This window comes from Cryptotermes secundus, unplaced genomic scaffold (genome assembly GCF_002891405.2).
Source record: "Cryptotermes secundus unplaced genomic scaffold, Csec_1.0 scaffold5, whole genome shotgun sequence".
Lineage (NCBI taxonomy): Eukaryota > Metazoa > Arthropoda > Insecta > Blattodea > Kalotermitidae > Cryptotermes > Cryptotermes secundus.
In genome coordinates, this window is record NW_019724742.1 from 1,934,881 (window position 1) to 1,957,668 (window position 22,788).

A 22,788-nucleotide genomic window follows, 5' to 3' on the forward strand; every position below is an offset into this window, starting at 1 on the left:
ACTTCCGGTTCCATAAAATGCTGAGAATTTCTTGAATGGCTGAGCAACTATTGGCTTACTCTATGAACTGGCCTCTCGGCCCAGAATGCAACACGAGTGTTTACCACTCAACCACAAATCCTGTCCTTTTAAGCTTTATATCGGTCTTCCAAAATGGCTATTTTTTTTATGTTTAAATATCAGAGGTCAATAATCGTTTCTATTTCACCATGTTACAAACATATCTATTCGCCATAGCGACTAGGCAATGGCTAGATGATCGAGGAATCGTGGTTCGATTCCCGGCATAGGCAAAAGATTTTTCTCCACTCCGCAACATCCAGACCGGATCTGGTGCTCACCCAACCTGCTATACAATCGGCATTTAGGGTTGCTTTCCCGACGGTAAAGCGGAAGGAGCCTGAAACTGACCACTCACCTCTAGCTAGTGTCGAGATTAAGAATGGTGCAACTATACCTCCACTCCCTCCATACGTCTCCATTTCGTGATGCTTAATAAATTACGCCCAGGGATAACTTTGCCTCTTAAAATATACTTATATAAAAGCGATAGGAATACAACACACGTCTTAACCTGGACGGCAAAGGATTGTGCTGGAGCCCACTCGCACCGGTCGGTCTAGCCAGCGTCTAAAAACTGGAAACATGTAGGAAAAGGGAGCTAAAAGCAACCGCGGCCCTGCCAGACGTCACAAGGCATTTCGGGATGGACATCTTGGCTCCTTTTCCCTGCAGAGTAGCCCAATAAAATCTGACAACTGACAACTGAACTTGCAAAACGGTAGTTAAACTTCTGGGAGCACATGCCTGCCTTAAAGTGAATAGAAAAACACAAGACGACCATCCTCTGTAAAGCTGAGGTTCCCAGCTAACCGAAACCAAACAGCACTACGCCCCTGCATTTCGGCACAACCTATAACTAGTAATATAACTAGAGAACTAATATGAATGGAAAATTACGGTCTTGCCTGTAGATACAGCGTCTATTTCATCAGGTATTTCTCACTCACCCATTGCCAAAGCCCTTTCAGATGCAAATCATTCTATTCATAGACGTTAGGTGTTCACAGGGTACGAATAGAAATCTGCTGCGCTCTAAACTCTCAAGGTAATGCAGAAGATACGGAACAACCGACCGGACGCCATCTTAGCATCCACAGCCTGAATTCTGTTGGGGAGAAGAGCATCCTGCTGTTCTTGCTGCGAGATTGACGGACTGTCGGATATTGGTGGGAAAGCCAGAAGGAAATTTGTGTACTTTTAAGGATATTTGTTGTCATGTTGTTTCTCTTTCTCCTTAGCGCTTCCTACAAAGGCAGCCTGCAGCTTCACCCGAAATACCTGCTACCACAGTATGCAATAATACGTTGTAATTCTGTCCCGTCCTTTCCGTTCGCGGGAAGTGCTGACAATACATATACAAGACATTTTAAGCTGGCAGCAGGGTAGGAGGGCGGTCATTCAGACTGCGGTTCTTTTCATGTTTTATACAAAACAACTTGCCCAGTTACAAATATTTCTAGTCGGAATCTCTATAGAGAGAGAGAGAGAGAGAGAGTGTGTGTGTGTGTGTGTGTGTGTGTGTGTGCGCGTGTGTGCGCGCGTGTGCGCGCGCGCACGCGTGCGAGTGGCCACGTGCGCGCAGTAATGAATAACAAAATTAGGTATCAAATACAAAATATTCCATGGTACACTCATGCATAGATTCGATAAAGGGTTTCTTATATTATTGATAGGTCTAATTTTTTTCATAAACAAGAGAGATAAGGATCCAGAATCAATGCATGCCTTTATCTTTGATGTCACCTGACTGACTGACTGACTTATTGTCCAATCACTGACTATTTTCCTTTGTTTCTAAATCGAATAATGACCAATAACCTTATTCGTTTCGAGCCTCTGTGTGCAGATTTCAACCATTTTGCATAGCTTAATTATATGATTATATTGTTGCATCCTATTGCACTTTTCACGCAGTATCAGGTGCAACATTAATGTTATATAAAACTTATTAAAAGCTATTCACTTTAAAGTTTTACACTGCACCCTATATACCAGTAAACGTGAGTTATCGTTTTACGACCGTATTTAAACTAAGGCTGAGAAAATGTCCAGAATATGATATTTCTATAAGCCTAATATTTTAACATTTTAATAATATCAAAATTTCTGACATATTGCTAATATTTTAAGATTTCAATAAGTTTAAATTCCTGTTTAATACATCTTAAACACGTTCAGGTTCAGTATAGAACGACTTAATCTGTGCACATAATGGTGAGCAGCGCGCTGTATTATCGCCCCATTCGCAACACACTACATAAAACACAATATGTGCACTATATGGATCCATATATGAGGCACAGTTGAGCAGTGTAACGCTGTTTATGTATCGCCTGATGATTACAACCAATAAACTCAGATATGCACAGTAGAATGTGAGTGAGTTATTTGTTGTTGCTTCTGTTGTCTTTGACAAGTAAAACGAAAACTGACATATATAGAGTACTTAACATACAACAGGATGCATTTTACACGACATGTTTCAACCAATATGGTCATCATCAGGTGTTAAAAATTACGGACGAGGAAACTCCTCTCTTCTCTTATCGTTTTCAAATGAAAACAAGACACGGGACATAACAGGAATTAAAACAACCCACCACCTCGAACACGCATCCGCGTTGAGGGGACTATGGGTATATTAATACCTTAAGCAACGATACAGAACACATCAGTTTCCTCAAGTATAATTTTTAACACCTGACGATGACCACATTGGTCGAAACATGTGTAAAGCTTTTAAAGTGACCAGCTTTTAATAAGTTTTATAGAACATTAGTGTTGCGTGTGAGATTGTGGAACTAACCGATACTTAATCATATTAGACAGATCGTACTGCATACAGTCAGAAATGATGTTTCCAGCAGTTTCGCTTAATTTTCGCTGTCACAGACAAGAGTTCCTCACAGCGGTGGTTATTAAGAGAACTGTCTAGGACGCGTCATAGCTCAAGCGGTTAGTCGCTGGCTTGCCACCGCGACGGCCCGGGTTCGATCCCGGGTCTGGTCAAGTGGGATTTGTGGTGGACAAAGTGGCGCTGAGTCAGGTTTTCTTTGAGTACTTCGGTTTCCCCTGACAATCTTCATTCCACCAATTGCTCCACAATCACCCTCACCTATCATGTGGGGCTGGTACAATAGGCCAGAAGTGGCCGCAGTACACGGGACTCAGTCCCACCACACTAGCAATAAAAAAAGGAGAGCTGTCTCCTGGGATGTACTTGTAACGTCTCTGCTTGTCATTTCCTTTCACGCTGCTTTCTTGACTGGCTTATTCTTCGACCCTGAAGATGGAGGCGACGTGTTCCTCCAAAACGTCGGTTGACTTTCAAAGGAATACACGGTGCTATATCCCAGAATCTTCAGGCCTGTAGCCTGTTCTATGTCATATACCAACATTTTTGTCTTGTGAGAAGTTCTGGAGAAAACTGACAAATTTGTATTTGGGTTTCGTGTCTGGTTGCGACTATACTGAACTAGTGTGAACCAATAATTCCGTGTGTGGAACCCGCCTATATTACAGTTTCGAAAATGAAACATGCAAGCGAAAGGACAGACGGACGCTATTCAGCAGTATGCGTTATAGTAAGAAATATGTACACCTGAAAATATACATCCCAAATCATTGAATGACGAAGATATGCACATCCTGAAAAATACGTGGTAACATAGTTGATTGAAGCACTATGCTACAAGCCGGAAGGTCGCGGGTTCGATACCTGATATCATTGGATTTTTTTTTCAATTTACCTAATCCTTCCAGCAGCACTATCGCCTTGGGGCCGACTCAACCTTTTAACACAAATGAGTACCAGAAATCTTCCTGGGAGATAAAGGACGGCCGGGGCGTAAGACTGACAACCTCACCGTTATCTGTGAGGCGATTATCTAGAAAATGTGGGAGCCTCGACGTCTCACGGCCTGTTACAGGGTCAACTTTACTTTTTACCATCCGTTATGTATTTTACGCTGTCACTATCGGGGCTATGCGTCGAGTGACGGGGTGGACGATGAACTGGAAATAATTTGGAAGAAAGCAGTCACGGCTACCCAAATCTGCTAGGTTATAAAAACTCGGGATGGAATTCAAGCTGCGGTTTGTCTCACATTGTGCCTCACTCCCGGGGGGTTCTCAGACGACCCCGTGTGATGGTGGCGCCTCTAAGTGACCCAGGTCATGAACAGAATTGTGCAGCATCTTCTCTCGCTTTCTCATGGAAGGCGTCGCGGCGACGCTGGAACAGGTTTCGCTGTAAACATCACTGCACCTAGGAACGACGGCAGAGCAAGCGGCACAAGCATGGGCGAGGTTGCGAGTAGTAGACAGCACTAAAATGTCAAACGTCAGAAGTGCAGTTCAGAATGCAGTATAGAGGTACAGAGGTAAACTTGCCCCTGTGCTTAATTGGTTAAACACTACGACATAAGATGTATGGGGGAGTGGAAGTATAGCTGAAAAAAACAAATCTACGTTTTAATTCCGTTTCGTTAAGTTTTCTTATACGACCCTGCTTTTAAACCTTCACTCATTTTGCTTTGTTTTAAGAGGATGGAAGCAAAGTGTGTAATGTGAAATACATGTGGTGATGTATGCAACTTACTAGGAATTGTTTTAATGAAACCAATGTCAACTAATCATGTAATCATAATATAGTGAAACGTACAATGTATTAGTAAATAATATTATAGGTAATAACATTTTTGGTAGCATATAATGAAGACACTAATGCAGATTAACAAGCCACTGTAACTAATGTCATATTATAAGAATAAGAGTGTACCTTGGACCGAGGGTCGGAGGAAACCACATGTAAGCAGTATATCGGACCAGGACAGGAGACACTTTTGAGGAAGCTTTTAGCTAAGGGTTTAAGTAACCTAAATATTTCTGGTCCATTACCATGAATCTGTCAGGACCCTCCTTCCTGGTCTTCCAATAAGCAAACCATCTTACGTGTATTTATGTGTGACAGTTTGAATTGTATTTTGCACTTTAAAGGCATTATAGGAGGAATCTGGGGTTGAGACACAAACCAAAAGCTCTCCCATGCTCGAGCTAAGGCTCTGAAAGTTCTGTTTATTGTAACCTTAATGCACAGCTCACCCTAATATATTCTGGAGGGGAGATGCGAGTGCATTCCTATCAAACAACGCCCAGTTTGGTCCTATAAGAAGGGACGTTTGAAAACACACGGGATCAGATCTTCTGGTCACGTCATATGGGGCGAAGCTGTGCTTCTCTACAGTTTGAACTTGTTCTTTGTACTTCCACCGTACTGGTCTTTTAGATTCAGTAAAGTGAACTCTCCTGGTGCAACCAAGGAAACTTAGTTTTTCTTGCTTACCTACCAGTCTCCGTAACTATCTAGAACATCCTGTGGCATCGACATTGTGACGTATATCTGTCAACGAGAGATCACGCCTACTACATCACCCGGTGGCAGCGACGACATTACAAGTGCTTACGTGACTGGTATATCACATTCCGGAAGCTCCGTCCTGTGATATTTAGCCGACGTCATATTTCCGGTTGTAATTTTACAGTATTGCTTTGATATACATTTACTGCAAACAGAAGTCTACTGCTGCGAATATACCGCACTGCATGGATAATAAGAAATCATTTCTCCTTGTAGATACATTTCACTGGGGAGACGGGACAGCGGTACGGCACAGCGACTGGCAATGGGCTGGATTACCAAGGGATCAGAGTTCGAGTCCTGGTAGGGTCTAGAATTTTAAACCGATTAGAGGGGCCGCGCGGTCTGAGGTATGAACTGTCTTCGCTCGCTCGAAAGCTGGATCGTGGGTTCCGAACCCACGATCCAGAGAAGGATGCAGACAAACTTAAAATAAAGCAGCAGCTTTTATTGTAACCCCACCCCTTCTCGATGCCATATTTAATAGTCGTCAGTTGAATACATTCGGAGAAATATTGCCTTGACAATGTGAGAAGAAAATTGTAAAACTACCGTCCGGAAATGAATTTTAAGAAATGTGTCTTAGAGAAACTTCCTGACTCAGTCTTTCAGGAAAACATGGCTAAACTTCTAACCGAAATACGCCAACTCTTTATTGTCTGCTTAACAAACTCTAACTTCTGACGTTACGTAACATCGAACTAAAGAAGAAGATAATGTATTGTGTATTTATATCTGCAACCGCGGTGTTCACTTCGCGCAGAGAAGTAAACTCCACTTTCAGTTGGAGAGTGCCACGTATTTCAGTATAGCAACGGCCTATGTGCTGGACGACCACGGTTCGATTCTCGGCACAGCAAGAAATTTTTCTTTAATCCACAGCATCCAGACCGGCTCTGGGGCTCACCCTACTCCCTAGCCAATGAGTACCGGGAGGTAAAGCGGCTGTGACGTGAAGCTGACCATTCACCTGCATCTAGTGCCGAGGTCAAGAATGGTGGAGATATACCTCCACTCCCCGTAGGTTTTCACGGTGCTGTGGTTCATTAATTAGGCGCAGAGGAAACTTTAGCAAGGAGGGTTGTACAAGGAATTGGGCGCAACATATTTTAAGGCATTAACCCAATACCTTAGTGGAAGAACTGAGGACAGCCACGAAAATACTGTCAGGATAGTCAGTTCCGAGCCGGGATTCGAATCGAGAACCTCCTATGTAAAGGTAATCACTACACTACTCAATTTTTTTTTTCGGGTAAGGTAAATGTTCCGGTCCAGATTAAAATCATGTACCTCCCAAATGCATCCTCCTATCCAATGGGGACCGATGGTTCTCTCCCCGGGGGTAAAGTGGCAGGAGCGTGAAGCTGAACACTCATCTCCAGCTAGTGCCGAGGTGAAGAAAATGTTTACCTATACATCCACTCCCCATACGCCTTCATGGCGCAGTGCTTAATTAGTTAAGCACAGGGACAGCTTTACCTTTACCTCCCAAATACAGATTTAAGACGAATGATGGCTGTTCTGAAGCTTCCAGTCCAAACCAGCACTGTACCCCAAGAGCCTTGATAACCCATTTCTGTTGGAAAACCTAGAAACCAGCGATTCCCAGAATGTAACACTCCACGAACCCCTTTCTTGATAAATTAAAGTGCCTGAATTTCCTTATCGAAAGTCACAGTTACTTACTATAACTCCTGCTTAGTATTCCAGGCGCTCTAGGTTTCATCCAAGCCGTCCCGACAGGTTTTCCCGGCTTTCATGAATCCCTTCAAGTAAATGCTGAGACGGGACGAGGGCCCCTCCATCCGTATTTTTTTCCAATTCATTATACATACGTATCCTTCCACTGAGGCCATACCCAATACAACTGAAAAATAGACACGTTCAACGAATTCAGGGACTATGAAACAAATATAACCTGAAGAAAGCAGTATTCTGGGATTTGGCATCGTGTATATGTGGTGTTAACCGATGTTTCGGAGGAACGTATCGCCTCCATCTTCAGGGTAGAAGGAAAAATATAAGAAATCCGCAAGCGAAGAGACCGTGAGAACCGGTAAAAGCAGCCTTCATAGTCACCGCCGTGAAAGCCTCAAATCTTACAGATATAACCTGCTTGAGATCATTCTTGTGACAGATCCAGCAAGACGAAACGGAAAGAAAAGAAAAAGAAAGGAAGGAAGAAAGAGCAACTGAACAGTGGATTCCACCCCAAGGGCAAACACAGACTGTGGAGAACATCTGGACATACGAGAGAAACAGTAATAGAATAATGGAGAGAAATACGAAATGAGGAGCTTCTTGACTTGCATTTTTCACTAAATATTGTTAAGGCAATAAAATTAAGGGCTGAGCTGGGCTGAATATGTAGGGTTCATAAAATTTGAGTCTGTAAACCTGAATGGAAGCCGGTCACGGTAGCCGAGCGGTCTAAGGCATGTACTGTCTTCGCTCGCTTGGAAACCGGGATCGTGGGCTCGAATCCCACTCAGGGCATAGATGTTTAGTTTGTGTGTGTGCGTTTTTCTGTGTCTGTGTACAGGTAGAGAGGCCTTGCGATGAGCTGATCACCCGCCCAAGGGGTCCTACCGACTGTGTAAGATCTAGTAAAACCGAAGTGAACGGAGAAGTTCATGGAGGTAGGCCTAGGCCCACTGGGGCTGTAGTGCCAAGGAAAAAAAACCTGAAAGGAAGACATCATATGAGAAGAATCTTAGAAATGCAAGGTAAAGGGCTGGAGCGTGAGAGTGTGGGCAAGGTTTCAGCTGGCTCAACATATGATTCTGTACCCCAGAGACGCATTCTTATGGACATGAAAATAAACTTTCTGCTGTTCTAAAAGACGAGGCGTTTCTTTCCCATCTGAGTGACTACCAGTACATATTTCAAGACTGACTCTTCTTTATGGAGTTAGTTAGTCTGTGACTGAAGGAAACGAAGAAGTGAATACAGTGGAACACAGAGAAAAACACGAAACAGAATGGTGCAAATGAACCTCTCCCCTGCCTGTAATCATCCCATTTTTACTGCACCGTCGCTGGCACTGTACAGTCAGTCACGAGATCACCATCCTCCAAAACATTACGATGATAATTTTACTGAGACAACTGACATTAAAAACAAGCCATTTCAAACCTGAAGCCGGAGGCAGAATGCAATGTTCCGTGTAAAATGGAAAGGTTTTTGCGTCGAGAAAAATGCTTCTATTGTTTCATGCACAAGATATTTCGGCCCAGATAGGCCAGCATCAGGCAATATGTGAGAAATATACAATTGATGACGGTAATCTATAAGATTATACAACGCCAGTATATGCAGATATACCACGTGTATGCTAGAGTTCTCACGTATCACCTGATGCTGGCCTATATGGGCCGAAACATAGGATGTAACACTACCAGAAGCAATGTTTCACGCTGGATGTTATTTACGTAGCCGATTGTCTAGAAAATGTGGGAACCTCAACGTCTCACAACCCTATGGGCCTCCACGGCCTGTTACAGGGATACCTTTACCTTTACTCAAAACTCTTTTCTTTTCATTTTCAAGATGTAAACAACTCACACACTGCTACCACCTCTCTGAAGTCCATGATAAAAGTGAACTATTACGTTCTGGCAACAGTGCTCTCGTGCGCCGGCTACTGAAATCGTTAGTGCTCTTGTTGCAGACTAGAACCGCGTTTGTGCCAAGGCTTAGACTGAACGGCCACTGTGATCTGCTCGAAATTTTATTTTGCCTTGCAAGACAGTCACTAAGTACCTAAGTAGTGCGATAAGCAGTGCCAGTTTCGGAGAGGTAGGTTGATTCGAAAGGGTGGGGGGGGGGGGAGATGGGCTTCAGCTTCACAAAATGTTCACTGGGGGGAGGCGCAAGGGGGCCTCCCTTACTGACAATGGGGTACATGGGGTTTCAGAAGTTTCTGCCTAGTTTAAGGAGAAGTTGGAGGTAGAGGACTATACAGAATTACATACAGAAGAAGCAAGGACAGGGAGAGTATGATGAAACAGAACGTAGAAGAATGATCGGGGTTAGAAGAAACAGTAAACATAGGATCTGACCCATACGCAGCAAAAAGGAAGATTAGAGTCATATAATGAGGTGTCAAGGAATAAAGATTTGGAGGAACCACATTCTGGACAAGAGATTTAGGAATATCAATGCGCAAACAGGTGTTAGAGAACGGCAGGGTCAAGAAAGAAGAGCAGTCACAGAATACAGGAATACTTACTTATTTACTTATGGAGCTGAGCCCTTCTTGAGGAGAAGACAAATCTGCAGCTACTCAAGAATTTCCCAGCATTTTATGGATCCCGAAGGTTCATTACCATGTTCACAAGAGCCCTCCACTGGTCCCTATCCTGAACCAGATCATTACATACCATCCCATCTCACCCTATATACCCTATATCTCTAATATCCATTTTAATGTTGTCCACCCACCTACGCCTTGGTCTTCCCAGTAGTCTCTTATGCATAGATTAAATATGAAAATAAATGGAGGATAAGAAGAAAGCAGTCTTCTGGGATTTGGCACCGTGTATATATGGTGTTAACCGACGTTTCGGAGGAACGTATCGCCTCCATCTTCAGGGTAGATGAAAAATATAAGAAATCTGCAAGCGAAGAGACCGTGAGAACCGGTAAAAGCAGACAGTAAAAACGTAGCCAAGTGGTCATACCGCTCGGTCAGCACCACGTAGCAGCAAAGACTAATGTAGCAACTCTGACGGGCAGCCAGGTCCAGTTTACGGTGTCGTCAAGTCATAGCAAAAGCAAAACAACTGTCCCGTCGGCAGGGTAAATTGATGGTGGCCCTCGCCAGTATAGTCATTCTTGGTTCATAGTCCCGCGAGACTCACGGCCATATTTTATCCCTCTCACGACTGTAATGAAATATATGTGGTGTGTTCAAAAAGCCCTCGAAAGTTCTCTATAAATCGCCAGTACATCGGACACATGGCCTTGCAACCTGACCGTTAGTTACGCGTGCCATTTTGTTTCAAGTAGCTCGGACGTTCTGAATAATTTTCATAACCGGTTTTCTGATCGAGTGTTCTGTTGTCCTGTCGAGTTTGGTATGGAGCAGGTAAATGAAAAGGAAAGAATATGTAATAAATTCCAATTAAAAGTATGGAAAACAGTTGCAGCAACCCACATGTTGCGTGAAGCTTATGGTGATGATGCCTAATTCGTCTGTCCCCAAGAAAGCACAACAGTTGCGCTCGCGAATGAAAGCAATGCTGCTTGTGTTCTTTTTCAGTCACCGAGGCATTGTGCATTACGAATTCATCAGACAATTGATCAAGATATTCATCTGGAGGCTCTGACACGTCTGCGGGATGCGTGGTCTGTAGCCCGCAAGCGAACTAACCGACAGAGCGACCGCCGCTTGTCGGCGAAGTTAGTGCCAACTTTTGCGGATAGAGGGTGTCGCGTGGTCAGCACAACGGATCCCCACGGCCTTTAAATTCGGTTTTCTAGACCGGAGCCGCCATTTCCTTGAAATACCTACTCAGTTATTCTCACGAGGATGAATGGACCCCGTTCCAGATCCACTATTTCTCAGAAAATCTGGTAGCGCCGGGAATCGAACCCGAGACCTCTGGATCTGTAGCCAGGAACTCTGACCACTAGACCACATAGTTTATAACGCATCGATAAGTGGATTGGGCTCCACAACCGAGGCAGAATTTTTCTCTTCTTCTCAGACTTAACTCAACCTCACATCCACTGAGTGCCGGGTGGGGGGGTTGCTTTCCAGGGAGCACAGCATATAGCTGGCTCGTTAACCGAACCAAGTGCCAGTGCGGCATGACAAAGAACTCACAGAAGGATCAGATGTTTCGAATAATTCTACCATGCGCGAATCTTTATTATTAGTTATTTTACTGTTTTGGCAGGCAAGTTAAAATAACACGCCTGTGTGCTCCAGTCCATGTTCAAATAGACCTGCAAGCACTACAAGTTGTCAGTCGTCACTCTGTGAGTATGATTCCCTGTTATTAGCATACTGCATACCAATATTCGCTCTCTCGTATCGAACACCAACCGGCAAACCGGTTTTGTCACATCAAATGAAATATGTTTTTGCAGTATTAAATCAAGTGGAACTGTTAGACAAGCTTCCTTTGAAATCCTTTGAAAATTTCGTCAAGCAAGGTTGGGCGTACGGTCTACAAAATTATGATCGGACTCCGGGACACGGTGTTTAAAATGTAGTTCCAATAACGGAAAGAAAAACGTTGTTATGAATCTGTCGCGCAGTACTGCATATGTGTCTACCAGCCTATCTGCTAGGTGAAGTCCTATTAATCAGCGGAGGTCGCAGTTTTGGAAGCGCTGGAAACCTGATCGAGTTCATTCTAATAATCTTATATACCTCCCAGGGATAATGGGGACCGCCTATACCTACATACCTACCTACCACTCGGCGCTACAGCCCTGGGTGAGCCTTGGCCTCCCCTACGACCAGTCTCCGCTGCTCTCTATTCCTCATCTTCCCTATCCATGCTTTCACATTTATCTTCTTCAGGCCGTTCTCAACATCGTCTGGCCATCTCCTCCTAGGTCTTCCTTTTCTTCTTTTGGAGTAGCCTTCCTTTGCATCTTTCCGGGTAACAGCATTGTGCGTGCATTCCAACTTGCCATCACAATATCATTGTTCCCTGGCCTTTGCTACAAGACGGAAGGTCGCGGGTTCAAGTCCCGATGAGATCATTGGATTTTTTCTATTGGCCTAATCCTTCCAGCCGCACTATGACCCTGGGGTCGACTCAGCCTCTAACATAAATGAGTACCAGGAATATTCTTGGGGGTAAAGGGCGGCCTGCGCGTAGGGCTGACAACCTTACCGCCATCTACTCGTATTAGCCGATGAGGATAACCGAGGAGCTGTTTGAAGGAAATAGTGGCTCCGGTCTAGAAAACCGAAATTATCGGCAGTGGAGATTCGTTCCGCTGATCACGCGACACCCTCTATCCGCAAAAGTTGGCACTAACTTCGCCGACAAGCGGCGGTCCCTCGATCGGTACAACTCGCTTGCGAACTAGAACCACGGAGTTTGTTTGTTTGTTATTAGTGACTAATAACGCTGGTTCTTGATTGGATGACCGGATTTATTTGCTCCTTCTATACACCGCCAGTAATGACACGTAATAATAGGGCTGTCGCTGTTTCTGCACTTTATAATTCACTGTTACACACACACTAGTCGTCTCCTGGAAACGAAATTGGGCTACAATTTTCGAAGACTCTTCCTTTACAACTTCTTGCTTTTATTTGGTTTTTGAATATATGCTGCATTTGAGATCATAATTAGTATTACTTCTTATATTAGACATATTAAGCTGTCTGAACGCAACGAAGTACTAATGGTTCACGAGTCTTTAAAAAAAATGCATCGAAAGATGGCGCCTTTACGTTACAGCTGACACTTTTCAATTTATACTTTTAATATACAACTAATTAAATATATTAGATGGTCGCCTATAATTGCAACTATGAAATGTGATCTTATAAAGAACGAGAACTGAAAATATTTACACATTTATTTATGTATAGTTTGCTTAGCCAATTGGCATACATTGACGAGTTTCAGACATTCGCCTAATGGGTTATGTCAGGTAATTTATCGGTGGTTACGTCACAGAGTGCAATTTGAAACAATTCGTTTACAAAACACATGCAGGAAATCTCCACCAGTCGTTAACTTACGGGCATTTTCTTTGAACTTTCTCAATTAATATCATACAAGGATTTCGAGCACTGTAAACAGAATGTCAATGGGTTAGTGACACTGTCAGTAGCTCAGAATATATAATATCGACCGAAGCTACTGATCGGCAGTAATTTAAGTTCAATATAACGTAAATGCAAAGCTTCTAAATACTTGAAGAAAGTCGTCTTCTGGGATCTGGCGCCGCGTATTCTTGGTTTTAACCGACGTTTAGGGGGAATATATCGCCTACATCTTCAGGGTAGTTGAGTTGCGTGCGAATACAGATAGCTGTAGCTGCAGCTGTATTCGCACGCAACTCAACTACCCTGAAGACGGAGGCGATATGTTCCCCGAAACGTCGGTTAAAACCAAGAATACACGGCGCCAGATCCCAGAAGACGACTTTCTTCATAGTCATCGCCGTGAAAACCTCAAAACTTACTTCTAAAAACTTGGTTACAAACCGACCAGAATGGAAAAGCATTCTCCGCTTCCCTTCAACCTTCCTGATCCGTAAACCCAGCTCAGAGAAATTGACTGTAGCTACTTGACAGTATTTTCAGAGTGCATTTACAGCTTGTCATCTGCCGCCGAGCCCATAGCACAATTCAGGTTTTACCATTAGAGCCAACAAACATAACTTCACATCTGTGATGGTTTTCTTATTTCCTGGGAAAATGTAATTCTTTTCAACGTCAACAGTACAACGTCGTACATATGATTACAATAAATAGTTAATTTCTCCGCACGAACAAATAAAGCATAAATATCCCGGCAACGACTGAAAAGATATTACCTACTATTAAGGCTCCGTAATGGACTCGATCCTGAGCCAGTTCCACCTGCCTCCCAGTCCTCATTATCCATCTCCCCGCTATCCGGCTTGTCACTCTTTTATATGTTTTCAAAATGATCGTTTACGAAGAGATTTCTTCATACATACTCTGCATGCATTCCTTGTCTTCCCAACCTAGCTACATGCACAGCCCATCATAGCCTTCTAGAGTCCACTATTCTAATGATTTTGGATTACACCAATGTATAGCGGCAGAGGCTTCACGCATTCTTAACCTCGGCATTAGACGGAGGTTAGTGGTCAGCTTCATGCCCCAGCCGCTTTATCCCCTTAAACAAAGGCCCCGGTACCTACTGGAGAGGAGGCTAGATGGGCCCCAGAACCGGTCTGAAAGCTGTGGAGAAAATAAAAAACTCTTAACCCTTCCGGGAGTCGAACCCCGATTCCTTGGCCGTCCATCTCGTAGCCTGTCGCTGTACCGACTCCAGCTATTCTAGCTGACCTATATACTGTAAATCACGGAATTCGGTGCTAAGCGCATCGGCGGAAAACATATTGCAAATAGTACCCTCCCTGAAGAAGACATACCTTGGACTGTCACTCTCAATACGTTCCACCTGACCCCCGGTAATGTTTGTTGAGCAAACAGCAGCGCATGGAGTGACGACACCAACAACAGTAACTTATCAGCTTTCCCACGGTCCCGCAGACTCCCCGGATGACCTTGCTAGGACTGCAATACTTTTTCTTACTTACCGAAATAGTAGTTTCAGGAAACAGCCAAATCCTCTGCAAGTCGCAACTTCGCCGGTATATGTGACCGTCATCTTGATGTATATTGTTTTATCAACAACTAAAAAGACAGTACCTTGTTTCCTTTACAACAAAGTTACACGAGCTTCAAAATTTTTAAGCAGGAAAGGCGAAACTCAACCTCGTGTCGTAGTGTACTCTATTTCCTTGTAATGTCTTTGCAGTTCCTGCGTGATGTCACAATAGTTCCCGAATGTCAAGCATGCCCGCAAATATTGGCACGTGCAGAATGCGATGACACACGTGCGCGTAATATCTCTGTTCTTGGCTTCGTCATTTGCTTAAGAACTGAGTGGTATTTAATCTCTAAATGTCTTTCCATAAACAAAGGGCGTTAACAATTTAGTAATCTAATTTTAACAACGTAACACGTTGAATTGGGGAACAAACACCTGACATTAGTCATTTAACAACGCTGTCAGTAACGAGACTACATAGTGTCGGAACATTGCTACTGTAGTTCTAATTCAAAACACGCAAACATCTCGGAACAATTAAATATCATAACCTGTCAGGTACTGTTTCCTTGGACATGCCAATTCAATTTCTTGTGAAAGAGTAAGTTACTTTGAAACTAACATATCACACACATTAATTTAATGAAGCACCGTCACTTTTTCTCAGACACGGCTGGCCCGCTTTTATTCCGCACACCGATCGATGTCTCGCCGCCTACCGCGGAAGCTATGCGGTACTTAGAAAATAAACACTACCAAATCACCGAAAAGACTTTACTTTCATTTTGAAAGTTCTTTTGCATGGCATAAAATAACATAAACAATAACACACATCGACGTAGCCTGTCATTCAAATTGTATAGAAACGTACACCATCACTTTCAACCTCGTTGCCACGAATATTAACAAGAGAATTTAACATTTATTACGAATTTCGACGGTTAGGCCACGGGCAAACAAAGAACGTTCACTAACAGTTACCTCCTACCCGTGACAAGACGTGTACTGACACAACTGATACCACAAGAGCCGGCACAATGCCCATTCAAATTCACAGCCGTTCACAGCCGTGTTTGGGATAGTAGGTCCCCAACATAGAGCTGCCATCTCTGTATAGAAGTGGAAACTACAACGTTCCCCGGAAGCAGCGTGACGTAATGTACACACATAATCAACCTCAGACCGCGTCGCGTTGCATGAATTCATTGCGTTCATTGGCACTGAGCCTGTCGGTGTAATTGATGGTAGTATTTCTTGTGAGGTGTAGCATAGATGCCTGAATGTCCTGCATCCAGGGCATCCTCTGTGTCTTAAGTATTTTCTAATGTATTTTGCATTCTGATTCCTAGCGTTTGTAGCGGAAACGCTATTCGTTGCCTAGGAAATCAACCCTGATCTCAACCATTCCGGCTTTCTGGCGGCACGCCACAATATTTTGATTGAATGACGTGGTGATGACATCAGTACTCGATTGGAAGCACGACTGAGTAGGCTTTGCGTCTTCTGACTCTCCAGTATGGATCGGCGAAACGTCCAGATTACGTGTCCATGGTTTATGCTGACCGTCTTACAGTGTATACATTTTTTTCACCTTATTCTTCACTTCCACACTACATGTTTCAGCACTAATGTGCCATCTTCAGGTGTCTTTATGCACGTTAAACTATTGTACTGCATGCCATAATGTCTTCATTCTAAAATGACTAAAATCTGTATTCATCATATAGGACGATGAATTCTAAATAATAAAACATTTCAGGATTCTTCCTAAGTCGCACTCAAACACGCGAATTACGCCAATCCTCTTTTATGTGAGCATTCTTCCTACATATATTTGTGTATCGTGTTCTGTGTTGTGTTCTGCTCCTGTTACTGCGTGCGTTGTACTGCTGGATCTGTGTGTGTGCGTAACATTGTCCAGATTACATTGATACAAAGTTTGTCGAAGTTACGGTCTTATAAACCTCCAGGCTGCGAAGCCAGAATTCATTACCATAGGTGGTCCTAGGAGTAGGCATTCAGTGAACTTATTGGCCGATGTTATTCTGACGAGGTTGGTTACGTAAGCAGCCAAAATAACAGATACTGGAACAGAGTAAATCTTCGTGATTTCATGAAGTGCCATTACATGATTTATGGGTTTGGGTTTGGTGCGAAATTAGTGCGGAGTAAACAAATTTCGAACGTTGTGCAAGATTAATTCTGTCAACTTCCTTCGATCAATTGATGGATGAAGAAAAATCTTGCGGCATGTTATGTAAAATAATGCAACAGCACACACTGCGAACAATTTTATTGATGAATTATATAAAGTCTTAGGCGAACGAGTCATAAGTCGAGGATTGTGTCTTTCACTATCATTCTGTCATCCTTGCGACTGTATTTGTGAGACATGGCGAATGAGAAAGTTGAAATCCGCGACCTCTGGAGGAACTTAAGGAAGATACTAAACAACTCTGCGGCCTGTAGTCCACAAGCGAACTATACCAACCGAACGACCGCCACTTGTCGGCGAAGTTAGTGCCAACTTTAGCGGATAGAGGGTGTCGCGTGGTCAGCGCAACGGGTCCCCACGGCCATTAATCTCGTTTTTCTAGACCGGAGCAGCTATTTCCTTGAAATAGCTCCTCAGTTATCCTCACGAGGCTGTGTGGACCCCTTTCTAGACCCACTACTTCTCAGAAAATCTGGTAGCGCCGGGAATCGAACTCAGGAGCTCAGGATCTCCGACCACTAGAACACAGAGGCGGTTTCAGGAAGATACTATACATGAAATTTTCCCTATTCCCTCATGTGAGCCATGTTTAGAAGCAGGGACTGTCACTTCGGGACTCCTCTGTAAAATGAAAACAGTACAAATACAGCTGTAAAGAAGGCGGTGAACTATCTGCTACGGTGGCGGTTACATGCGAGAAGTGTCGTGTTATCTGCGTGACCCAGTACAAAGATAAACTGTACAAACTGCATAAATCTTGTTGGCGTTATTCCCAGACATTTGTTCATAAGGAAAATGAATGAAATGATATACGTAATGACTTACATGTCACAATATGACGCTCGTACAGAGCGCTATGTGTGCGCTGAATGATGATAATGATGTTTAGGAGCTGACAGCAGCAAATATTGGTTTCAAGTTTATCGTCGATATGTGGATTTGTGATTTAATACGTTTAATAAATAAGATAGAGAGATATGATTGCACAAACGGAACATCACAATAAATTATTATAGCTGTGCCATTGTTCTCATACAACTGACAATTGAGTAACACCATTGTGTTCGTAAACGTAACACCTGGCATCTAAATGATACCAGACATTTCGTGTGGTCAGGTGTTCCAGGACTACAGACTGGGTCCTCTCCCCTTTCTCGATCACAGGCCATTTACAACATACAGTTGAAGAATCTGAAGGGAAAACGCCGCTTGAGTGACCTAAGAATAGATGATAGGATAAAAAAATAAAAAGTAAAGCTATCCCTGTAACAGGCCATGGAGGCCCACAGGGTTGTGAGACGTTGACGCATCATGCCCTAGAAATTTGAGCGGTGTAAAATCTCTGTGCTGATATGAAATTTGCGAGTCATTCTAGCAGAAGAGGAAGTATTTCGATGTATTTAATAATTTACGCTCCTCTTCCTCTGGCACTGACATCGTGTCAAGGGTCAGCAAGATATACGAGTAGAGGTAGTTGCCCTTTCGTCCAAAAGATATCGCATGAGGTTGATCCCGTTCACGTACTATAAGAATCTGCGTGCATATCGCACAAGCAGACATGTTACGAAACGCGGATTTAACTGAGACGTTTCAAACGTGCTGTGTCATCGAATAGAGCACACGCAATTTAAGTTGTGTGGATGAGATCCATGATGAAATAGACTCTAGAAATGCTCGTCATCATTCATTTATACAAAACGTGACAGCCTACGGAGAAATAATAATTATACCACTTGTTCAGAAAATGTGTGTATAGCATTGTTCTACTTTGAGGAAAGATTATAAATATGGTTGTTTGCAAATATAGTGCTCAGTATGAGACTTGCATCCGAGAAGAACAATAAAAATAAGATCCGAGGAGTTAGTGTAGCAGTAATGTCCCAGACTCGTATTAAAAAGTTTCTTGGCTCCAATCTCTACCAGGGCACCAGTCACCCTAAAGGAGCTTCGTGCTTTTTCCTTAGTGGCGTGAGTCAACTTGGTACTGCTGCCAGTTCTGGCCTATTGTACCAGCACCGGATGATAGGTGAGGGTGACTGTGGAGCAATTGATGGGATAAAGATTGGCAGGGGAAACCCAAGTTCTTGGAGAAAACCTGCCCTAGTACCACTTTGTGCACCACAAATCCCACATGACCAGACCAGGGCTCGAACCCGGGCCGCCGCGTTGGGAAGCCAGCGACTAACCGCTTGAGCTATGGCGCGGTCTGAGTTTCGTCGTTTACTTCGGTCCTTAATGCAACTACCGGCAGAGTATCTTGATCAGGCAACGACCGCGCCCTTCCGAATTAATCGTTCTACTGTGAACTTACCGTTCGGCGTTGTATAGCCCATTTAGGAGTCCAAACAGCGGATAGTCTCAAGTGGTCTCAAGGGCCAAATGAGGACTCCACAGAGGTTTTCGATTTTCCCCGATGTTAATTGTGCTGTTGTGTTTGAAGAATGAATTACGTGTATCTTTTTATTGGATCTTTGTCTCGATGTGCATGTCGCAGTTTCTGTTGCATCTGAACATGACAGTAACTTATTTTGCAGGAAATCAACCAGCACGCACCCGTCGGCATGACAGACAACTGTCCCCATAATTTTGCCAGCCGAGACTATAAATCTGGCCTTCTTCTCTTAGATATGCATCGTGATGACACTCCATGTTCCGTCGTTGTGTTTCGGGGTCAAAACAGTGAAGATATCTGTCATCACAATTCACAATTTTAGTAAGAAGTCAGTGCTCTCGGGAACATTCCGTGGAAGCATTGGGAATGACAAATCCATGCGTGTCGTTTTGTGCTCTGCCGTCAGCAGTCGGAAAACCAACGGCGACAAATTTTCTGATATCCCAAAGCCTTTATTGTCTCCTGCACGACCTTGCATCCTATGCCAAGCTGCGCTGTGATTCCCCTTTACTGTGCTGAGCGCATCCGCTCCTCTGCCCATTGCGCTCGGTGGCGGCGGTTCTTGGTCGGCCGCTGCAAGGCAGATTGGCAACGTCACTTTTACCACCTTTGAAGAGCTTCACCGAAAGTCTCATACGGATGGCACCGATGCCACACACATACAAAAGTGCCAAAATCGATAAAAAATATTTGCAGCAGATTTGTTTTCCTCTATGAGAAATTAAATCACAGGACGCGTGCGAAAGGATACATCATTCACAGCGATTTATCGCAGTGGATTATGGGTAACTACTGATGAGCATGCGCTGAACCTGAATGTCAGATTTACAGAAGACAGTTACAACTACCGGCCGTAAAACCTTTGGTATCGTTATGTCGATAAAACGTTGATCATCATACATGTTTGGTATGTCACGCTACAATATATTGAGTATCATAGTTACTTTGTGAAAGGTGCCTACAAGAAGACGAATCAGCCACACACATCTTATGTGATTGTGAGGCCATAGCTTACTTAAGATGTCACCTGGGTCAGTTCTTCATGGAACCAAGTGACTTTCATGACGTCCCCATAAATAATGTTCTACATTTCATTCGAAGTGTAGGATTAATAAAGGGTTAATCCAAAGGGGAAGCACAATAGATCATTGAAGGTCGCAGTGCGGGGGCCGGATTTTATGGCTCACCCCTCATACTCATGATAATTACTTTCGGTGCGGCTCTCTGTTTAAGTCATTATGTAATGGCGGAGCCATGCCTCGGACTGAGATGTTGGGGAAGTGATGGTGAGGAGAAAAATCTGAACTTCGCCACGTGAAATGGAAATTCGGTTTTTCGACCACTAGGAACTCGCGGTACTTTCCTCAGTTGGTAGAGGGCAATGCGTAGCTTGATTTAAAACAAACGACGACCGCTTCATTCGAAATCTTTTCCAATTTACATGCCATTCAGAACTAGTATCACAATTGAAGAAAGCAGTCTTCTGGGATTTGGCACCGTGTATATGTGGTGTTAACNATCATAATTGCTACGCTATGTAACTAAAGCAATTGAGACTCGTCTGTACGAGGCCTAATGATCTACCAGCGAACCCCGGTCGCTGAGTCGGTACGAAATCATTTTTGTGATTGAGTATGACGCTTAGGCTGCATTATCCTCTCGATGTAGTAGGTTCATATCTCGGCCCGGAACATCACGGCATGAGAACCAGAACGAGTTGTGCCACTCTTACACCCACGCCCGTCATATCTCGAGGCGATATAAACTCCGACACAACGCAAACAAATTCAGTGTGGCAGTGGGCTGTGTTGCAGCCGAATTGTTAGCGAAGAGCGAATCGCGGTGATTTTACGCCAAAGGCGCATCATGTAATTTGCTGTAAGTATAGAGCTTCTGCGAACCGCTTCGCCGAAACCACATTCCCGGCATTCAGAAAATGATACTAACGTCATTTCCCGAGTTTGTCATTATATTTACTTGTTTGAAGTATTTCTTAACTGCGCTTCCTAGCTCGAAATATAGACCCACAGCTTCGGACGCCTCGACTGTGGTGATTAGTGAATCAGTCTTGGCCTGATTTGAGGTACTAACCCGACACTTGCCTGCAGGGATACAGGAAAACTAAAAACTTCACTCAGGATAATATACATCCTAGCTGAGATTGGAACCGGGCACCTCAGAGCTGTTGTCCCTTTAGCCAATTCGCTCGGTCGGACTTTCTGCCAGACATCACGGACACAGGTCATGGCGTAATGCCAGTGCATCAGTCCATGAAGGTACGAAATGTTACTGTATTAGTGTACAACATGGTAATTTTCTCTTTTTTTATTATTATTATTGCAATTCCTTTATTATTATCTCAACTATCTTAATTAATGACATTTTTATTGTTATTTTATTGGGAATTGAAATTGTACTTGAAGAAAGCAGTCTTCTGGGATGTGGCACCGTGTAGATGTGGTGTTAACAGACGTTTCGGAGGAACGTATCGCCCCCATCTTCAGGGTAGAAGGAAAAATAAGAAAATCCGCAAGCGAAGAGACCGTGAGAACCGGTACAAGCAGACTGGTGTTGGAAATAATTACTTGTATGGTAATGGTATTCATTATGTGCAGTATGTCTTGAGGAGCACGTTGCTATGGTGACCCACCTAGTACGCACCGTGGACTGACAGAGTCTGAGAATTAAACATATCGAGTTCCACTTTAGAGAAGCTGTACACGTGCATCTTTTAATTTATCATCCAGGAGATAACAGATATTCGTGATATGTAGGTGGGCGGAACGATCGCTGATATAAATGCAATCATGGATATAACAGTTGATTGATTGACTGATTATCGCTGCAGTTTCAATTGACACAATGTTAAGACCTAATCTTCTCGTCCTCTGATACTAGCTGACAAACAGTCTTCGCTAAGTAAGGCTCGAAGACTATATATTCTATGAGGAAGAGTCAGCAAATAGGTCATAAATTGACCTAAAACATAAAATATGTTATATTCGAACCTGGAATGCCTTTGCGAAAATACATATCTCCTGCACTTTGTTCTAGTTATTGTGCAGCGCCATGTTCCTGGAATTGAAGCCTCAGTTTTTCAGTTTGCATTTTGAACTGAGTACAGCTCACAGAGTTGACATTTAACCAAGACATACAGGAAAGTATTAATACATTCTTCCGATTTCATAAAATGCAATGAAGCACAACTGCTTTCTTTCCGACGTCCAATATCGTAACTTTTCATTCGTCTTCTTCGTTCTGACGCTTCTGAATTCCGATAATAAACTTCAGAGTCCCTTCTTATGGGGGAGGGTTCAATCTAAACTGTATGATTACGAATTCGACAAATTTCAATGGGACGGCTTTAATCGTTTCCCAAGAACCTGCTGTGCCACTGTCACACGAAATAAGA

At 43.4% G+C, this 22,788-nt stretch overlaps 2 protein-coding genes across 4 annotated transcripts in view; one reads left to right on the forward strand and one right to left on the reverse strand.

Annotated features, from left to right (window-relative positions):
• LOC111862764 (bestrophin-2) overlaps positions 1 to 15,797 on the reverse strand; it is a 62,069-nt gene extending 46,272 nt beyond the window's left edge. Inside the window, exon 1 of the mRNA XM_023848422.2 lies at positions 14,756 to 15,797. Coding sequence (XP_023704190.1) covers positions 14,756 to 14,826 — 71 coding nt within the window. The 5' untranslated portion in view covers positions 14,827 to 15,797. The remainder of the gene's footprint in view (positions 1 to 14,755) is intronic.
• Positions 15,798 to 21,171: 5,374 nt separating this feature from the next.
• Positions 21,172 to 22,788, forward strand: part of LOC111862689 (cystinosin homolog) — a 37,543-nt gene continuing 35,926 nt past the window's right edge. The window contains exons 1-2 of one of the 3 annotated variants that reach the window (XM_033750755.1): positions 21,172 to 21,254; positions 21,485 to 21,652. The gene's annotated coding sequence lies outside the window, so the exon portion shown is untranslated. Of the gene's footprint in view, positions 21,255 to 21,274; positions 21,653 to 22,788 lie in introns of those variants that run through there. The other 2 variants (XM_033750757.1, XM_033750756.1) reach the window with 2 other exon arrangements.